At 39.1% G+C, this 19,420-nt stretch overlaps 1 protein-coding gene across 2 annotated transcripts in view; it reads right to left on the bottom strand.

Moving 5' to 3' along the window:
* Positions 1–237: 237 nt before the first annotated feature.
* ABL1 (ABL proto-oncogene 1, non-receptor tyrosine kinase) overlaps positions 238–19,420 on the bottom strand; it is a 190,834-nt gene continuing 171,651 nt past the window's right edge. For both annotated transcript variants that reach the window (XM_051980219.1, XM_051980220.1), the window contains exons 5-11: positions 14,224–14,308; positions 13,427–13,604; positions 11,807–11,991; positions 10,635–10,787; positions 9,718–9,807; positions 9,304–9,465; positions 238–6,387 (exon numbers count right to left, since the gene is read on the bottom strand). In XM_051980219.1, the coding sequence (XP_051836179.1) occupies positions 4,679–6,387; positions 9,304–9,465; positions 9,718–9,807; positions 10,635–10,787; positions 11,807–11,991; positions 13,427–13,604; positions 14,224–14,308 (2,562 nt within the window). In that variant the 3' untranslated portion in view covers positions 238–4,678. The remainder of the gene's footprint in view (positions 6,388–9,303; positions 9,466–9,717; positions 9,808–10,634; positions 10,788–11,806; positions 11,992–13,426; positions 13,605–14,223; positions 14,309–19,420) is intronic.

The raw sequence follows: 19,420 nt of genomic DNA, 5'->3' as shown, positions 1-19,420 counted from the left end.
TAATTCACAAGTATGTGCTTTGGTTTTGTTTTTTTATCATGATGTGAATTAGAAATCTATCCATCATTAGTTTTGACTCAAGAGAGCAATACCACAAGAATCTCCATGACACCTGGGGAAACTGGTCTCAATGCAATTTATCATAGATTTTCAAGTGATGTGAAGACCCATGAGATGTCACAGGTGTGAGGGATGTAGAAGACCCTTACCCAAAATGACTACTCAGAGATCCCTCAGTAGAAGGCAGAAAAGTTGTTTATTGAAAAACCTCCGGAGGATGAGCTGTCCCATCGCAAGATAAGCTCGCGGTAGGAGGGCTAAAGAAGTAGTAAAGATACATAGCTTTTATACAAGAAATTACATCACAAGTAAGAGAGCATTGAGAAGGGGAGGGGGAGGCAGCTAATTGGTTGTTGCTATTTGGGGAGATTGGAATGGAAGGTTTCTTTTTCCCTGAAATCTCCTGATTTCTGGGAAACAAAGTCAGGCCTTCAGGCTTAATCAAGCAGACAGTGGTCCAGCTAATAGACTAAATATTGATAAATGTCAAATACCAATAAATGTCATCAGTTCAGGTTAAGTAAATATGATTCTAGCTGGCCAAGGCTCAAGTAGATATGAGCCTGCACATATTATACAGGTCATAGGGGAGACACAGAAATAATAAAATACAGAAAAAGAATTCATACATCCCTGTAAGTTCTTCACCTTATCTATTCCCCACACAGGTTTATAGTGAGATGTTTATAAAAAGATCATTTTAAGTCTACTTTTCTTATCTCAGGGATATCCCATATTATTTTATTATGGTGCTGGCAAGATCCCTAGAATTCTCCAAATGAAAGATAAGAAGTAGTGCCATAGAGTGATATGAATGAACTGGGATTGGGGCAGGGTTAACCTTTGTGAGGGTGCTTGGGAAATTCTTGGGAAGATGAGTCAACTTCTAGATTTGAAACTAGATGTCAAATGAAAAGGAGTATTTAGTTAGTTGGGGAGGAAACAGTCAGGAGACCTGTTTCTAGCACTGGCTTTATCATTAGCTAAATCTTTCCCATAAATGTTTCAGCTAGAAGGAAATTATGAGATTGTGTGGACCAGTTTCCTGGAAGTTTAAGGATGGACAGTGAAGCTCTGTAATACTTGGCAACTTGAACTAAGAGTAAGGTTGCACAATTTGCACCATCTTAGGTGATGGAAGAGGAATTTGAATGCAGGTCTTTTAATTCTACATTCGGTGCCTTTATCCAATATGAATGAATCTGGGTAGTGGATTCATATCTCTGATTCTCACTTTTCTACATACAAAATAAAGGAACTGGAATAGATGATGGCTTAAGTACCTTATAGCTCTAAAATGATGCAATTCTAGAGGTGGAAATCGATTAGTCCTTGGTTCATGCAAATTTTTATCTAGATTATTTTGTTCCTTCAATGATGCTCAACATACCTTGTTGCAACAGAGTTCCTTGCACAGGATTTTTGTGAACCGTACTTTTCAATATGCTTTGGTGAGCATGACATGTATTCCTTTGACAAGTCTACTGGCTTAATAAGTATTATTATCAGAGGGTTCTACTTACTTCCCCAACTTCAACTTTCCAAGCTGTCAGCCGGCGTTAAATGGAGACCAAACCCATGAAGAAAGAGAGTCCCTCTTGACAACCTGTGCTCAGTGGGTGGCTAGAACAGGTCTCTGTAAAGGGTTACCATTATAGTCTTATAACACCACATAGGCCAGCATTCCACAGCTATTCATCATTCCCACAAAGAAATGACACTAGGCATGTCAAAGACAAGTAAATGAGGGGTGCTTTAAGGCTGATGGGTGGTGGCAGAGAGGGTTCAAAGGCAAAAATAAGAAGAAATGTCTTTCTGGAAGTGTTAACTCTTTCAGAACAAGAAGCAGCTATTCAGGAAACTATCTCTTTCTGCACACTAAATAAAAGTCCAATAGCACCAAAGTTAATGCAGCTTCACAAAGAAAATCATTTATTCCTTTCTGCCTGTCACTATCAAGTGGGGCCAATTCATTGCTGTTTAGCCCCACCTTAGTTTCTGAATCACAAGCAGTCCAGGTTGCTAGAAAGTTTCTTATGATGCAGGAAAGGTGTGAAAAGAGGGACAAGGAAATTGTTCCTGACATTGCAGGTAATGACACAAGACACACATGATAGCTGCAGTTTCTGTGTGCTGGTAACCACTCTGGGAAGAGGCAGTAAACCTTACTTTAAAAACCTTGGAAATGAAATAGCCAAAGGAAATGGATTTGTTTTCTGCAATAATCATTCACTTATCCAGCCCCTCTCCCCTCTCCCACCCCTCCTCTCAGCAAAATGGAACATCAAAACTCAAGATTTTCATACTTCTTCCCAAGCTCTAACAGACAACATGCATACAAAGTCTTTATGTGCCTTTTACCATACGACTGGAACCATACTGGATGGTTCATGCAAAATGAAGAGTTAAGCTTTGAAACAATAGATGAAGAGATTCTTATTTTCGTCAACATTGATTTATTTAAAAAATACTAAGGAAGACAGACTTGGACTCAAAAAACATCGAGAGTCACATATTGAACAAAATGTATTGGACCAAAAAAAAAGAAAGAAAATGGCACCATAGGTATTACAGAAAGGACAGTTGAAAAACTATTTACACATTTATAAAAGAGTAAGTCTATAAAAGAGTGTAATAGCAAGATAAAAATGCATAATATAGTGGCACATTATGTTAACAAAACAAAAACAGTACCTCATAAAAACAGTCCAAAGATTTTTGTATTGTGTGGTTTGTTTTGTTTTGTCTGTTTAAAAGGCAGCTGGTGGTGTTTTAACATCTCCTTCTGTTTGTAAATCACAGCAGTCTGTGAGGGCAAAGAGGTGACATGAGAATATAAAAAGGTATTGAAAGGAAATAATTTTAAAAACCATTTCTAGCAGAAAAATAAAATACAAGTTAAGGTGATTAGTGTAAAAATAGTGTAATGCAAAAGGGTCACAGGAGTTAGAGGAAAGGGGAAAGGAATGTGGTTTTTCTCTGCTTTCTCTAACTGTTAAGGGGTTAAATTGCACCATTAATAGTCATAACCCTTGTTTCCTGGGTAGTGCTGTGAGCCTCTTTTTAGTCCCCTGCCTATTGCTTCCTGCCTCTTAAACAGCCTGGATACTGACATGGAGAGGTCAAGGAAAACTATGAGCAGCTGCCCCCATGAGTCATGGTCCCTGTACCTTCAGCACTCCTGGGGAGTCCCTGGGGAAAAATGAGCAAGACAAAAAATGGCTGCCTGCTGTCTGAAATACTTTCTGCGGGTTCTCCCTTCCCCCTTAGCAGTCTCTGACAGAACCCCTAGAGAAACATTAGATTGATAAGTGTTGGTCATTGTAATTAAATAAAAGACATTCTCCAAACTCCAAACGTGTGGCCAAATGTGGCCAGGGCCTTTGGGTGTCAACACTTTTTTTCCTTTCTCTTTGGTGCAATGAACTCTGTGCTCACTGACTGCTAGTTTCTATATAAGAACCATGATGATACTCATAGATTTGCAGGTAACAGAGGAGCTTGCTCAGGGAGCCTTCAAGAATGCCAGGAAACTAAACAGTCTACTGTCTCAGAAAGGGGCTGTGAGAATGTGCTTTGCTTAGAGGAGTGCATGAGGAAGAAATGAATGAATACATGACTGGACCCAGACTTCTGTTCTCAGTATGTCATCCAGTGACTAGGGTTATAAAAGAACAGTACCAGATCTGCCAAGGGCACAGACTCTGATTGCTGTAGGCAAGTGAACAACTTATGCTGTTGAATCCCTGCTTTCCTGTCCTGCTCCTTCTCTATGTTATGGCAGCAACATCAATCCCATTTTCTTTAGAAACCAAAGTCTGCTGGCTCCAGTTTGGCACTACACATCACAAAAGGAAGGCAATTTCTTCTCCAGGAAAGGAAAGGCTGGATGACCTTAACCACAAACCACTTGGTCTTCAATGCTCACTAGATGAGACAGTCAGTTGCTTCCCTTATCACAACTTACTAACTCAATAATCGTTGGTTCTCTGTCATATAAGAAAACAGGAGAGAAAACTCAGCCTTTAGCCTACAGGTGAATCAGAAGGCCAACCTTGACCAGGGCACCCTTCTGAATACTTTCCTCAAATGTATTTTTTAGCTTAGGAGACTTAAGAAAATCAAATAGGACTACTCTCTTCATAGAACAAGGAGAGGTGAGTGTTAGCAATACTTTACTGGAAAGGCTCAAATATGGTAAGTGTTCAGAAGATTTTTCCTTTGGGGAAATGGCAAGAGAAGGACACAGGAGTGTTTCTAGAAAGGAAGAAAACAAAATCCCATGTCTTCCATTTCCACTTCCAACTTAAAGCTCATTTTAAAACAACATTAGTAAAAAGGGACAGAAGGGCCTTGGTATTTTGGCTTCAGTCCACAGAGATGGAACTCCACAGATGAGTTTCAGAACAGTAAAGAACTTGGGCTGAAAGACAGAAAAACATATGGTGTTTGACATTCCATGGCCTAGGCAATCAGGCCACGTGTGCTCTCCAGCAGCACCTTGTGTGCCTTTTCCTGTCCCGGTGGCACTGGTTCACCGGTCTTTTTGTCAGTCTATCATAGCTCTCAGGCTACAGCTATTAGCAGCCAGCTCTGGCTGGTTGAGCACCGGCTTCTGCTACCTCTGAACAATATCGCTGATTTCTTTCACTGAGTTGAGAAGCTTGCTAAAGTCCTGGGTGGCAGCAGGGCCGCTGCCCGCCGTCGCGGGGCAGATCTGAAGCTCACGGAGGTTGTTTTCCAACTTGTTGATGGCCTCCCTGAAAGCAAACTTGTTCCGCATCTGCTGGATGGAGTCCACGTAGCTCACGCAGAAAGTGTAAAGGTTTTTCCCTGCTTCCAGCACAGCACTATGGCTGACCATCTGTTCTGAGTTTTTGGAGATAGCCAGGCACAAGGCTTCAGTGCTGTCTAGGACCACACCTTTTGTGATAGCACCGCTAGCAAGCCTCTCTGGAGGCTGGCGAGTTTTCCGCAGGGACACTCGGGTGGATATGAGAGGGACAAAAGCAGTGGATGAAAGTTGTTCCCCTCCCAGGGCTGATGAAGCAGATGGCAAAGTAGAGGGGGAGGTGGCTGGAGTGGTTAGTGGGGCCGCTGACGGTTTGTTGGATGATGGGGGCTTTGGTGCAGAGGAGAGTGCCGCCTTTTTGACACCCTCTCCTAACTGGTTTGATTTGGCAGCATCACTGTTCCCAGCATCTGCTACCATAGTCAACTGTTTTGCTTTAAGATTAGGTCCTACATCCCCCGCTGCGTCATGGCCAGGGCCATGAGAAGGCTTGGTGGACTTCCCAGCAGAGGATGACGGTGGGGGAGGAGGGGCAGGTTTAAGTCTGGAGAGCTTTCCCTTGTCCTTCCCTAATGATTCAGAAGAATGTTTGTGCCTCCTCCCTCTGGGATCTTCACTGGAGACCTTATTGGTTCCCATAAATGCACTGGAGGCAGCTTTGCTAACAGGGACTTGTTCCAGTGCAGCAGGAGCTCCTAAGGCACTAGTTTTCCCAGTTTCTTCTTTGTGGGACAGGCCAGAGGAAGCTGTCACTGTGACTTGCTTACGGACAAGTTTTGGCGTCAGACTTGGGGGGCTGGAACCAGGACTGGACTCTGTATCTTTGAAAACATCGTCAACTCCCTCCTCGTTTTGCTTCAGTAGCCGGGGTGGTGGGGTCACCGTGCCCCTAGAAGTCACATCAGATTTATTCTCACTTGCCCGTTTCCTAGGCAAAGCTGGCTTTTCACTCTTGTGCCCACCAAAGGTAGAAGAATCAAATTGCCTCCCAGTGGACTGCAGGTCCCGAGGCAATGTTACTGACCTCCATTCTGTGTCCTTGGCCCCGTGGGGTACGCAAGAAGCAGAGCATGACCGCAGGAAGCGCTTGCTGGAGTTGGAACTACTTTCTTCTTCATTGGCTGCCAGGCGGCTACTCGCTGATGCAATGGATTTTTTCCACACGTGGGGAGACCGGAAGCCTGAGGATCCTGACACAGCTCCATTGCTAACATTCAACCCATTGCTTGGACTTGGGAACTTGGATGGCTCGGCTGCATCTGAGGGAGCTGTGATAAAAGTGCCATTGAGGATATCTCGGGTCTCATCCTCTCCACCCATCCTGCGGTCTGAATGGCCATCCATCTCCCGAAAAGAACTGCTGCGTTTGGGTGGGGTTGGAGCTGTTTTCTTCTTCTTCTTGATAAGAGCACTGAAAAGGTTGGTTTTCTTGTCTTTGGGGAGAAGACGTTCATCTTCGTTCAGATTACTGTCCTGGGGAACTCTTTCTTTCCTTGGGAGCAGTGGAGAAACAGCAGGTTCGTGATCCAAAAAATCTGAAACAAAATTAGGAGTGTTTGAATAAATCAAGAGAAAGCATTTCCATGTCACTTTTTGTGATCATTCCATTAAGACTTCCTTCATAATGACCAGCAGGATGAATACAGAGAGGACTGGCGAGACTTACATGAACTGATATTGAGTGAAATGAGCAGAACCAGGAGATCATTATATACCTCAACAACGATAGTGTTTGAGGATGTATTCTGATGGAAGTGGATCTCTTCAATAAAGAGATCTAACTCAGTTTCAATTGATCAAGGATGGACAGAAGCAGCTACACCCAAAGAAAGAACACTGGGAAATGAATATAAACTGCTTGCATTTTTGTTTTTCTTCCTGGGTTATTTATACCTTCTGAATCCAATTCTCCCTGTGCAACAAGAGAACTGTTTGGTTCTGCAAACATATATTGTATCTAGGATATACTGCAACATATTCAACATGTAAAGGACTGCTTGCCATCTGGGGGAGAGGGTGGAGGGAGGGAGGGGAAAAATCGGAACAGAAGTGAGTGCAAGGGATAATGCTGTAAAAAATTATCCTGGCATGGATTCTGTCAATAAAAAGTTTAAAAAAAAAAAAAGACTTCCTTCATATGAAATCAGATTCTGCAGCATAGGAGGCCACTGGGGCACAAATTAACACACTATTTCCTAAAATGATCATCAATAAACTTTTTTTTTCAGAGTAGAGATTTCTATCTAATTTTGACAAGTTAGTTCTTTTGTATTCAGAGATCTGCATTCTGGTGTAATTACTCACTCTATCAAATATGTAACTGTTTTCTCCTCTAAAAAGGCCTCTTACTCACTGAGGCACTGAAGACATAATAAAAAGTAGGGGTGACACTGGAGACAAGAGTCCCCTTCTGACATCATTACCTGGTCAAGTGAAAACAATGACAGAGCCAAAACAGAAACTCAGAACCTATTACCCTCAGATCAGTCAACCATCCGAATGTTCTAAGTGGCATAATTTGGAAGGGAAGGTGCTTCTTGCCATAGAAACACACTGACAATGAGCTATTATGCTCTAAAGACAGAGAGGATGACCTTTTTAAATCTTCAAATTGGCATGCTTTAAATATGAATAATGGTTTATAATAGATGTATCTGGAGTTTTCAGTGTCCTCCATTTTGAATACAGATATACTCAACCAACAGGTCAACTACTAGAATAGCCCAACTGCTAGCACTTGCTAAATCTAAATGGAGTTGCTTATATACTCATTTACCATAAGCCAGGCAGCATGTCAGGAAAAGAATCAGGAGAATCTAAGTGGAGAATCTAATTAACTTTAGTCTGACATAGAATCAATGAAGAAGGGAAAAATTCAAATAAAATATTTTCAATGCTGATACTTGATGTGCTTGGCTTTCACACTATCCTTCCATTTGACCTTTATCTTTAAGTGCACCACTTTAATGAACCACATTTCTTATTATGTTGCTTTTCATCTTGAACTAAAGTTCTAATACATTGTTTCATCATGGCATGGAGGAAGCTCAACTGATGTCAATAGAACACAGATCCAGTGTCAAGTTAAAAAGGCTTGAGTATGTTTGGGTTTCTTGAAGGCTTGTAGATCTGTCAATGGGAGGATCAACTTGGCTAAGTTACTGTCCAAAGGGATGGTCACTAAGAGATATATAATTTTTGGTTATACTCATTTATTAAATTGTCTACTATGACTTGGAGATAATGTATATCCACAAATATTCATATCAACAAAATCTGAAATCCTTGACATAGTAATTGGTTAAGAGTTTTCATTAATTTTTTTTCCAAAAGCCATTCTCAATCAAATTCAAAATTAATAAATAAACACATATTTATTAGGTTCCTACTAAATACATGCATTTTGCTTAACACCTCATATCATGATCCTAAAAGGATAAAAGCTGGCAGTGAGGGATGCTAAGAATGACCATTCAAGATCTGCTTTGCTTATTAATATTCAGACAGAAAATTCCTTATCTACTCTAGTGATTTAAATCACAGACATACTCAAAATCATGAGACTCTCTAATATCCCAATCCAACCTCCTATAATGCCCTAAGGAATTACAACAGAAAGGTACTTTTTTCCAGGAACCACAAAATACTATGAGGGGCAGAATGGTACAGTACTGAGAGCCCTGATGTAGTGGAAAGGACAATGATTCTGGGGAACCAAGCTCAAATCACAGGTCTGACATTTACTAGCTTTGTAACACTGGCAAATTATTTAATTCCCCCCCCCCCCAACTTGTTTTCTCACCTATTAAACGGGGACTACTGTTACTTACACTACCTATTTCAAAAGGCTGTCATGGGGAAAGCCCTCCATAAACCACAAAACACTATACAAATGAGTTTTTTCACATCACTAGTTCTGTACTAGAATGTTTTTTTTTTTTTTTTTTTTGGGGGGGGGCTGGAAAAGGAGTAGGGAGTTGATTTGGTTTTCTTTGAGTGAGCTTTTCATGTCAATGTTCTACCTACAATCCCCCTTTCATTTGGGTTCAATATTTATTATTGTTTTATCTGCCCTGGAATGGGAACCACAAATGCTTTGAATAATAGATGAAAAGGTGGATTAGTTTCTCAGCAGATTTTATAAGCATCTCTGCCTCTTTGACCGAACTAACTGCCAAAGCCAATTGCTCTTTAATGATTCCCAAAGGGAGATAGGGGTGCTGTGGGGTGATTAGCTTTCTGTTTTCAATGGGGATCCTTCCACTTTCAAAAAGAGTAGACTCTCTATATTTCAGGACTTGCTTCTCTCTCCAGCACCTACTGGAAATTTAAAAGAGAAGAACAGATTCCCCCTTTTACTTTTCATCTCTAAACATGTGACTTTGGAAGCTTCTAGGAGCTTGGGATCAGCACACACCAGGAAAGGTACAAAGGCTCATAACACATACTACCTTCTCCCTGACTCCTCAGATGAGAAGTGTCAAGCAGCTCGCTGGCATCTTTATTTTCAGCAGCTCTCCTAGATGTTCTGGTCTTAGTTGGCAATTCTGGTGCCTGGAGTAACGTACTGATAACATTTCGCACAACTTTCTTCCCCAACTCTTTTTCCACCTCTAAAAATACATGAAAGAACTGTTATTGGTCTTATTTTTGTTTTTTAAATCAGCAGTGTTTACTTATGAATTATTATGGAAAAAACTGAACGCTGAAGAACTTAATCTCTCACACTGCCCAGTAAAACTCAAGTGCCCTTGTAGGTCTCAGACAGCATCACCACAGGGCACACAGAGAACGCTGCCACACACCCCCAGCCTGCGCACTGCCCCCCAGCCTCCCAGTGACCCTGGCACAGCGCCACCCGTTACCATCTGAGATGCTAGACTCCTGAAACATCGTTTCAAAGGCTTGGTGGATTTCAGCAAAGGAGGGCCGGTCAGAAGGACTCCACTGCCAACCTGGACAAACAAACCCCAAGTTAAATAAACTTTAAGAAGCAAACTCTAGCCTATTACTGAGCATTCTAAATGAAGAGTGGGAACTTGAAAGGAATAGTCTATTCCCATTTTCAGGCACCCAGAGGGCGCTGAACTGCATAGGGGGGTCAGACCTGGAGTCAGGAAGACTCCTCTAAGTTCGAATCCTGCCTCAGACACTTCCTAGTTTATGACCCCATTTGCCTCAGTTCCCTCATCTGTAAAATGAGCTGGAAAAGGAAGTGGCAGACCCTCCAGAATCTCTGAGAAGAAAATCCCAGATGGGTTTGTGAAGAGTCGAGCCCTATTTAGCACAATGTCACAGGAGAGGGATGTTGTCCTGACTCTGCCAAAAACTCACTGAGATACCTTGGACAAGTCACTTCCTTTCTGGAAAACTTCCTCACTCATAAAAAGAAAGGATTAAACTAGAGGATCTCTGGATTGTTTTTAGCTCTAATTGCTAAGACTAGTTTCTTTAAAAAAAAAAAAAAAAAAAAAAAAAGGACTAATTTTATGTTGCCACATTAATTGAAAACTTGAAACTGATATAAATAGGGAGAAATATATACTTTTAAGATCTCAGATAGTGCTTGATAATTTGTGATTCACATGTAATACATATACAATAAAGATATATTAATATATAAAAATAGAAATATTTTTATTACTAAGAACAAAATTCCCTGGAAATAACATGGCCAAAGGACTCTGCTTCTAACCTTTCACATATATCCCTTCAAGAAAAAATTTCAGTTTGTCTGTTTGGTTAAACAAAATCTTTCTTGCTAAGTTTGTAGAAAACTCACATGCTCTCATGAGTTCATAGACTTTTTCTGGACAGCCTTCGGGACGCTCCATGCGATAGTTTTTTTCCAATAATTCATATACTTGTGACAGATCAATTCCAGGATAAGGGGACATACCATATGTAGCAATTTCCCAAAGCAAAACACCAAATGCTAAAAGACAGAAAAAGGAAAACAAGCTAAAATTCTTAAGAGTTAGCTGTGACTATAATCTGTACATTAAAACTGTACAGGAGAGGCAAGGACTATGCTCAAAAGCAGTTCAGATGCTTAACAAACTTTAATAAGCTTCTTTGTTAACTAAGACCTGTGACACAACAGGATAAAATCAGACTACTTTTCAATTTACTCAACATCTCAGACTTGAATGCTCTGAAAGAATTAGGATCTTTCAAGTTTTATTAAAGACATAATTAAGGAAAGTCACAATGGATTAACCATTATATAGTCTATATAAATATAATCATTTTGGCACTACACTACAGTGGATATTCACCTGCACTGGGAATCAGTGTTCTAGTCTTATTTCTACAAACAAGTCAAGGACCTTTGTGATCCTGGGCAAAGCAGGCTCTAGATTTCAATTGAAACCTCTTAAGGTTCTGTCTAGTTAAAAAATTCCAAGATCAAGTTCTGAAATATTTAAGTCCAAGACTTAGTCAAAGAAAGTAGTGGAGATCACTCTATCCTATGGACATCTATGCCTACATAAAATAAGAAGCTGCAAATCAAACCTCCTATTAGTGGCAACTTATAGATAAGCCAGTCAAGATCTGCCACATGACAAGCTGAAAAGCAACATCCAAGAAAAACACTGACAAGCACAGACGCACTGGTCATGAGGCCTAAAGTCATGCATGTCACAACTATCACGCCTAGTCTGAATACCATATTTTGAATAAAAACAAAAAGCTGGTAAGAGAAAAGAATGCAATTTATGTTCAAATTACTTTGGGAAAATAAATTCATTGATATCAAATAACAGGAAGAACTTCTCTTTGGAAGAAAAGAGAAAGGGAAAAAAAAGAATGAAGAATAAAGAGAGGGAAAGGAAGAATACAAGGTATGTAATAGAAAAGAAATGAGGTAGTAAGAAAGAGAATGCCATCCAGAAGGTAAGATGGAAAGAATAAGAATGGATTTATTTTTAAAGTAAATATATGAGTTCTTACCCCAGACATCTGACTTAATGGAAAATTTATTATAAGCCAGGCTTTCAGGTGCTGTCCATTTGATTGGGAACTTAGCTCCAGCATGGGCTGTATAGGTATCTCCTGTCATTAACCTGCTCAAGCCAAAATCAGCCACCTTCACCAAGTGGTTTTCTCCTACAAGGCAGTTTCGAGCAGCAAGATCCCTAGAGAATACCAAAATCAATCCATTAGAAGTCCTGAACATAATTTCAGTTTTGGTAACAGTTGAATAAAAAAGTTTAATAATGGTGATCAAAAACCATTTGTTTTCTTTGAAACCTGTATTATCTTATTAACTCTGACTAATATTAGAGAAAATTCCTGTTGAGACTTCCCTTGCCCTATACATTTTAAATATATTTTATTCAAACTGCATTTGTCAATTTTCTCTTCTTCAGTAATGCTTGCCCAGGTAATCTCAAAATCTTTCTCATTTGCAATCTGTCTCATCTTGCCTCCTGATTCAACCAGAGAAATTTCAGTCTAACATGGTGGTTTATAGACATTAGCCACAAAATCATACAGCTATCAAAATAGAGGGATGAAAAGCAGCAGCTTATGAAGATAACTGTTTAAGATAGCATGGTCATCAGCAATCACAGAGAAATTAAATGCAGAATAGTTTAGTTTAATAGGATTTTGGTAAAACATTTTAGGTGTGCCTGAATGCAGAGGGTACAAACTTAGCAGTGCAAGCAAAATCAAAAGTCAAGAAATCTCAATTTGCAGCATCAGAGAGTTCACTTTCCTGAATGACAGAAGCATTTGAATCAAATTCCCACGTAGCATAGAAAATATGTCTTATAAGGAATGCTAGTATTTCACACATGATACTCTTATTCCTCACTATGAATCTCATGTAATTTTCATACTTGAGTTAATTGGATAAGAGCGGTTGAAAATGTGGCGGGAAGAACATCTTGAATAAAACAGAGCTAGCAAAGCCCATCAGGCCCCAATTCAGGTTGTGTCATCACTTTGCTAGGAAGTCATTTCTACTGGGAAAGAATGCAAAGCACTAACATAATTACAGCACATTTGAAGGTCAAAACACTCCAGCCTTTAAAACAGCAAAGAAGCTTAATTCAAAGATACATACAATTCAGACCACAGCAAAACACTCCTGAACTAGATGAGAGTAAGGTGATTGGATTTATAATAAAAGGGAAAAAACATAAACACTGGCCACTAACATGAGTTTGTTTAAAAGCAATGCTGGTAGCTCCCAAGAAGAAGTCATTACTGATGAAAGCTATGCAAAGGAACAACGTGTACTTTATTTCATAGAGAACTATGATTATTAGGAGTCAAGCTTTTTATGAATCTTACTTAGCATACCACTTAATCCAAAATGGCTCAGATTGAATTATCTATGCCCCTGTGACTAACCACTAGGATCCACTCCTTTTCTGTACTAAATCCTGGTTATGTGCCCCTAAAGATTGTAAAATCAAAAAATTTCCATATGCCTTTATTTCAAGGTTCAATAATCTGCCAGTGACAAAGTTAGAGCCTGATTCTTAACACCAAGAGAGTGAGAAGCTTTGGAAAGGAAAGTTCTGGCTCTCATGATGAGATTCTAAGTGGTCCAGCTCCTACCTGTGGATGAAGTTTTTCTTCTCCAGGTACTCCATAGCTGATGAGATCTGAGTGGCCATGTATAGCAGCACAACTGCATTCACCTCCTGCCGATTACACTCTCGTAGATAATCTAACAGATTCCCATAGGTCATGAACTCTGTGATTATATAAAATGGGGGTTCCCGAGTACAAACCCCTGTGAAGTAAGACATGAAGTACTTCAGGCTATTGCTTTATCTACTTCTTAGAAAACATAAAAAATGCCTGGCTTTAGGGAAACTGACTTCTGAGAAACTTTTTCACGTCATATCCATATTGTGACTGCAAGTTCATCTCTAATGAGATGAGTGTTTCTACCTTCTTTCTTTCTCTAAAAGATCTTGGAAATGAAAGATACCACAAAGTTCAGAATGGAAGAAGTAGCATTAAAAAAAAAAAAAAGAAACAGCAGTAAAAAGCTAACCTTAACTCAAGCCTCCCCACATAAGGATAGAAACCATAATTACTTTTATCAGAAGATTGCTTTGACCCTCAGAATCACTTTGTAAGAGAGGAGAGAACTGAAAAACTCTAATTTTTCAACAGTCAATTTTTAGATTTGCATTCCCTGATTACTTTCAGATACTAGCGCAAGTAATAACAGATTAGCAACCAAAAAAATACCCCTTGCTTTCAAGTGTTGAATGTTGGTAGAGAATAGCTGTCTGGATCTGAAACCTTAACACGGTAAGCAGCTTATCTCTTCTTTTATGGCACCTGTATCACCCCAGAGGGTTTAATTAAAAGTTCCTCTGCTTGGTACTTCTCTCACTTACCTAGTAATTGTACTAAGTTAGGGTGTTTGATCTCTTTCATTACTGCAGCTTCTTTCAAGAACTCTTCCACCTCCATAGTATCTTCCTGCAGAGACAAAGAGAAAAAGTTTCAACAAGGAAAATGTACAGGAGAGAAAAGGGGTTGGGAATCTGAGCTAGCTTCACAGTTAGTGTAAATTGGAGCTCTGAGTTGCAGCTGTCCTGGGACTTCTATTCTTCACAAGCACATTACATTGATTTGCTACTAGATGTGCACTGTGCCTGCCAATCTATTTTACTTCCTTTCCCAGGGCTCACTCTTAGCATGAATGCTTCCCCCTCCCTCCCTGTGACACTGAGTTTCCCCTATTCACCTATGCAACAAATACAAGTTAGTGTCTGCATGCTTGGTGACTTGCTTTCTATGACCACTATGCAAAATGTTTCCACAACTGTATGGCATTTTGCTAAGATGTAAGGTCATGGTAAAAATGGAATCAGATACAAGATCAAATCAACCAAGAAATAATGGACTTAAAATAAAAATCAATTGAAAGAATCTGACATGCAATTCCCTTGAAGGGAAAAAAGCAGTCTATTCTCAGGGACACAAAGTGGTACTGCATACAAAAGGAAAAGATGACATACACGGAACGTGCTAGGATGCATCACGGGATTCTTAACGAAGAAGCCACAATCATCTGTCACAGGACTGAAAACTGGAAGGAATGTGAAAGTCCAACTTCCTCATTTTACAGATGTGGAAAACAGAGACCGGAGTAGGGAGACAGCTAACCTAAGATAGAGTTAAGTGGGAAGGAGCAGCTCTGGGACTGAAGCCCAGCCCTTTTCTTCCAAGTTCAGGATGCTTCCTCATTCCTACATTTCCTCAAAGAAGTGAGGTTAGCTACAGAACAGAGGGCCGAGGGCATGCTAGCCATTGCTTACTGACACAGAGAGGAGATATGCTGAAGAAGATGGACCAGTCATCTAAATTATATGAGGGAAGTCCAGCAGGTTATTACAGTAGGTTGAGGTAGAGAGAAACACTTTGAAACAAATAATGATGTGCTTGAGAAAGCACATAGACAGTTCATGAGTATAACAGAGATCTTTGCCTCAGTCTTCCAGCCCAGATACCAAGTCTCTAACAAACCAGATTCAGGCCAGGATCAGAGACTCAGCCACCAAGGAGGATGAGAAAAGGTGACAATGCCTCAAGCCTCCAAAATCAACAAGGGCCCTCCTCTAAACACCAGGGCCTAGGACATGAAGCCTCCCTTGAACTTGCATAGAACTAAAAATAGCTGTGGATACAATGAATAAGGCAATGATGTCATAGGCTCCTCCACTTCCAAGCCTACCCTGGACTGAGGAGCTGATACTCTTATTGGGAAAAGCCAGAACACCAACCATTCTATATTCACAAACTTCTTTCTCTTCCTCTTTGAATACCTGTGCTACAGAGTTATAAGCTTCCTAGAAGAAACTATTTTCCCATTACCACATTCCTATTCTCTCAAACCTTCATCATTATTCAGCCCTTCTTTCTCTGTGCTCCTATTCTGCTGTGCCTTTCCCTTACATTGTACCTTTGGAATCCTTGATTGTATCATTAACAAACTTTTCTTCACTTTAAACCCTTCTTCTTATGTTCCTTTGACCTTCTTTTCCTCATGGAGTTTGGGTTAGCTTTGGAAGATGCTGCATCCCTGACTGTTTTCAATAGTACTAGTATAATTCTCTCATTCAATTAACATACTGTCCATGAAGGAAGGAATAAATCTTTATTAAGTGCCTACTATGTACTAAGTGTTGTGCTAAGCATATTACAAACATCTCAGTTGAAACTCATAATAACTCTGTGAGATAGGTGCTATTAGCATCATCCCTATTTCATGGTCGAGGAAACTGGGGTGGACAGGGGCTAAGTAACTTGGCATGATCACACATCAGCTTGGAAGTATCAGAGGCTGAATCTGAAGTCAGGTTTTCCTGATTTAGCTTAGCACTCTATTCACTTGCACCATCAAGCTGCAACTAAAAAGAGACTCACTTCATGCTTCTTATTATCAATGTCATTGGGTCTTTTTCTCTACTGCCAATCAGCACTTTTCCTTCCTTTGAGGTTTACTCCACATTTCTGTTTCCATCCTATCCTGACCTCTGTCACAATTGTGAATGGTTACCTCAGTCAGTCTTCCTTCTTTCTCAAGCACTTTATTATTTGGTTGATAGTCTTTCTACCTCAAGCTGCTGTCCTCACAGCTGGGGTCCCTCCCCATGCTGAAGTCCCTCCAAATAATTTGGGGTAGCAGTTCAACTTCCTTAATATATCATTTCTTCTCCTCCTTCTCACCTTCCTTTTCCTCTCTTTTCTTCCTTCTGTCTCTATCCCTATCTCATCATTCACTTTGCAATCCCATCAATCTGATTCTGACCCCACTTGCTCTATCCCAAGATATTACAGTTGCCAGTCCTCTACTTTTGTAAAGTCAATTTCTGGATTACCCCGACTCTCTACTTTATCTGTTTCTATTTTCATGCTACAGAACACGCCTGGAAGAAGTCACATGAACAAGTCAGTGGAGCTATTATACATTTTTGATGACAATAATGAGAGCAGCTCACATTTACCGAGCACTTTAACATTTACAAAGTATTTTATATAATTATCTTGCTTAACTTAATAGTAATTTCAAATATATACTCATTGTATAAGGCAATTCTTTGATTCTTTTCAGTTTCAAACCCTCAACCCCACTATGACTGTCCCAAAACTTTCCTTCTATCAACTCACCTGCACAATCCCCTCCACCTCCCAAACCCCCCCCCCAATCCTTTTAACAGAGGACTTTACCTTGAAAAATACTATCCATGAAAATTACTTCTCCTCCCCTATTTTATGCCCAGAGATCCTTTCACCATCATTTTTCATTCTCTCTTTTATTCTATTTTCTGATGAGGAAATGGTTCTCCTTGCCAAGGCCAATCCTTTTACTTGTGTCCCTAATCCCATACCCTTCATCTCTTTTGGATGCTTGTTCCCTTCAAGTATCTTCGCCCTCTTTGTAATTTTCACTGGCCTTATCCACTAGGTTCTTTCTTGGGGAAAAATAAGCCTAAATCTTTCCATTTATTAAGGAAAAAAAATCTCTCGACACTGCCATTCCCTCAGGCTATCATCTTCAATCTCTTTCCTTTCACAACTAGACTTCTAGAAAATGTTTATTATCATTTCCATTTCCTTACTTTCCATTCATTTCTCAAGTCCTGGCCACTTAAAATTTTCTCCAAGGTAAGCAAATTCTTCAATTTCTATGACCTCTCTGCTGTTTTTGACACGGTTGATTCTCATCCCCTCTAGATACTCTTCTTTTCCTTTATTATTAATGACACTTCTTTCTTCTACAAAATTACATTAACTTTAATTGTGCTTAAAAGTGAAGCATAACTAGAGACTTGTCAATCTTCTGTAACTTAGTGGAGGACACTGAGAGACTAAAACTTAAAAACAACTTATTACTCTGTAAAAAATGGTGCTATATACCTAATGTCAATTAGACATAGTTGGTAGTCTCTGTGTCAGATCACAATGGGAAAGAATTATTTCCAGGCTCAATACCACTGGCTGTTTAATTCTTCTGAGTCCTTTATGTTCCTTAAAATGCTCAGTAGACCATATAGTTTTTGGCCCAGAGTGCTTTGATTTACCAGGGTGACACTAATGTCAAAGGCATAAGAGCTAATGCTTGCTGCAATTCTGGAAGTTAATGCTATTCACGAAATGAAGTGGGGATTTAAAAATCTTGCTAGGTCAACATTACGCTCTAAAAGTGATTCTGAAATGAAACATTTCTATTCCTTTAAAAAACAAAATAATAGGCTACAGTGTAATAATTTCATGTACATCATTACTTCTTCTAATTCCTTTCCTTTCTTAAACATCTATAACACAGATTTGAGAAAGATAAAGAGCATACTATGACAAGTAATTCCATTCATTAAAAAATTAAAGTGATCCTTTGTTTAAATCAATGTGAACTTGTCTCCCCCTTCTGGAGTCAGAATAAGTTCACTTAGTATTTTAAACTTGTAAGACAGCAAACTTCATTTTGTATTGGAGACACCTTTGTTTTTGTTTAATTATTTTTATCAATATTCATTTTTTAAAATTATTTAATCCTTTTGAAGAAATTGTTCATTCATAAAGTAAAACTAGCAATTCAAACTCATTAAGGGAAAATAATCTGAATAAAATCTTTGTATCATAGAGTATTTTAAAGGAATGTCATTTTATCCTTTTCAAGTACATATTAGTCAGTATAATTAAATAAATCCAGCTGAAAAATAAATTTCCACTCAAAATAACCACAGACTCCATAAAGTATCTGGAAGAAAAACTATAAAAATAGAAACAAAGTTAAATTCTAATAATTGGAGAAAAATTAATCACTCATAGTTGGCCTATATTACTATGATGAAAATTATAATGCTATCTAAATTCAGTGACATACCAAACTACTTTCAAGAACTAGACAAAACATTAACAAAATTCATTTGCAGCACAAAGGGTCAAGAATCTTTTGGGAAATAATGAAAAGTATGAAGAAAGGGGGCCTGGCCTTGGCAATATATACATAACAATGCAAAAATAATCAAAATTATTTGTTACTAGAGAAGACTTGAACAATGACACAAGTGCACATGTGCACACACACACATGCACACACTCCATCCAGAAACAACCATAAATAATAATATTATGTTTGATAAACCCAAGAACACCAACTACTGTTTGACAAAGTTTGTCAAAACTTTTGTCAAACTGTCTTCATGTCAAACATGAAACAAAAGTCCGACAAAAACTGTTAGGAAAATCAGAAAACAATCTAGGAGAAATTAGGTTTAGATCAATGTTTCATATTATGTACCAAAACATATTCCAAATGGATACAAAGCTGAAATATAGATACTTTTATAGACATTATCTTTTACAACTATGGTCATGTAAAGAGTTCCTGATCAAATAAGGAAGAGAGGCCCACAAGAGATAATTAAGACAATCTTAATTACATAAAGTTGGAGACTTTTAGTACAAACAAAATCAGTAAAGTAAAAAGTAGAATTTAAACAGTTAACTGGGAAAAAATATTTCTAGGATATTCTTCTGATAAAGATATGCTATCCAAGATACAAGGTGTTCCAAAAAATCTTA

The sequence above is a fragment of the Antechinus flavipes genome, chromosome 2, assembly GCF_016432865.1.
Source record: "Antechinus flavipes isolate AdamAnt ecotype Samford, QLD, Australia chromosome 2, AdamAnt_v2, whole genome shotgun sequence".
Lineage (NCBI taxonomy): Eukaryota > Metazoa > Chordata > Mammalia > Dasyuromorphia > Dasyuridae > Antechinus > Antechinus flavipes.
The sequence above is the reverse complement of the archived record's forward strand: the minus strand, read 5'-3'. Positions and strand labels throughout refer to the sequence as shown.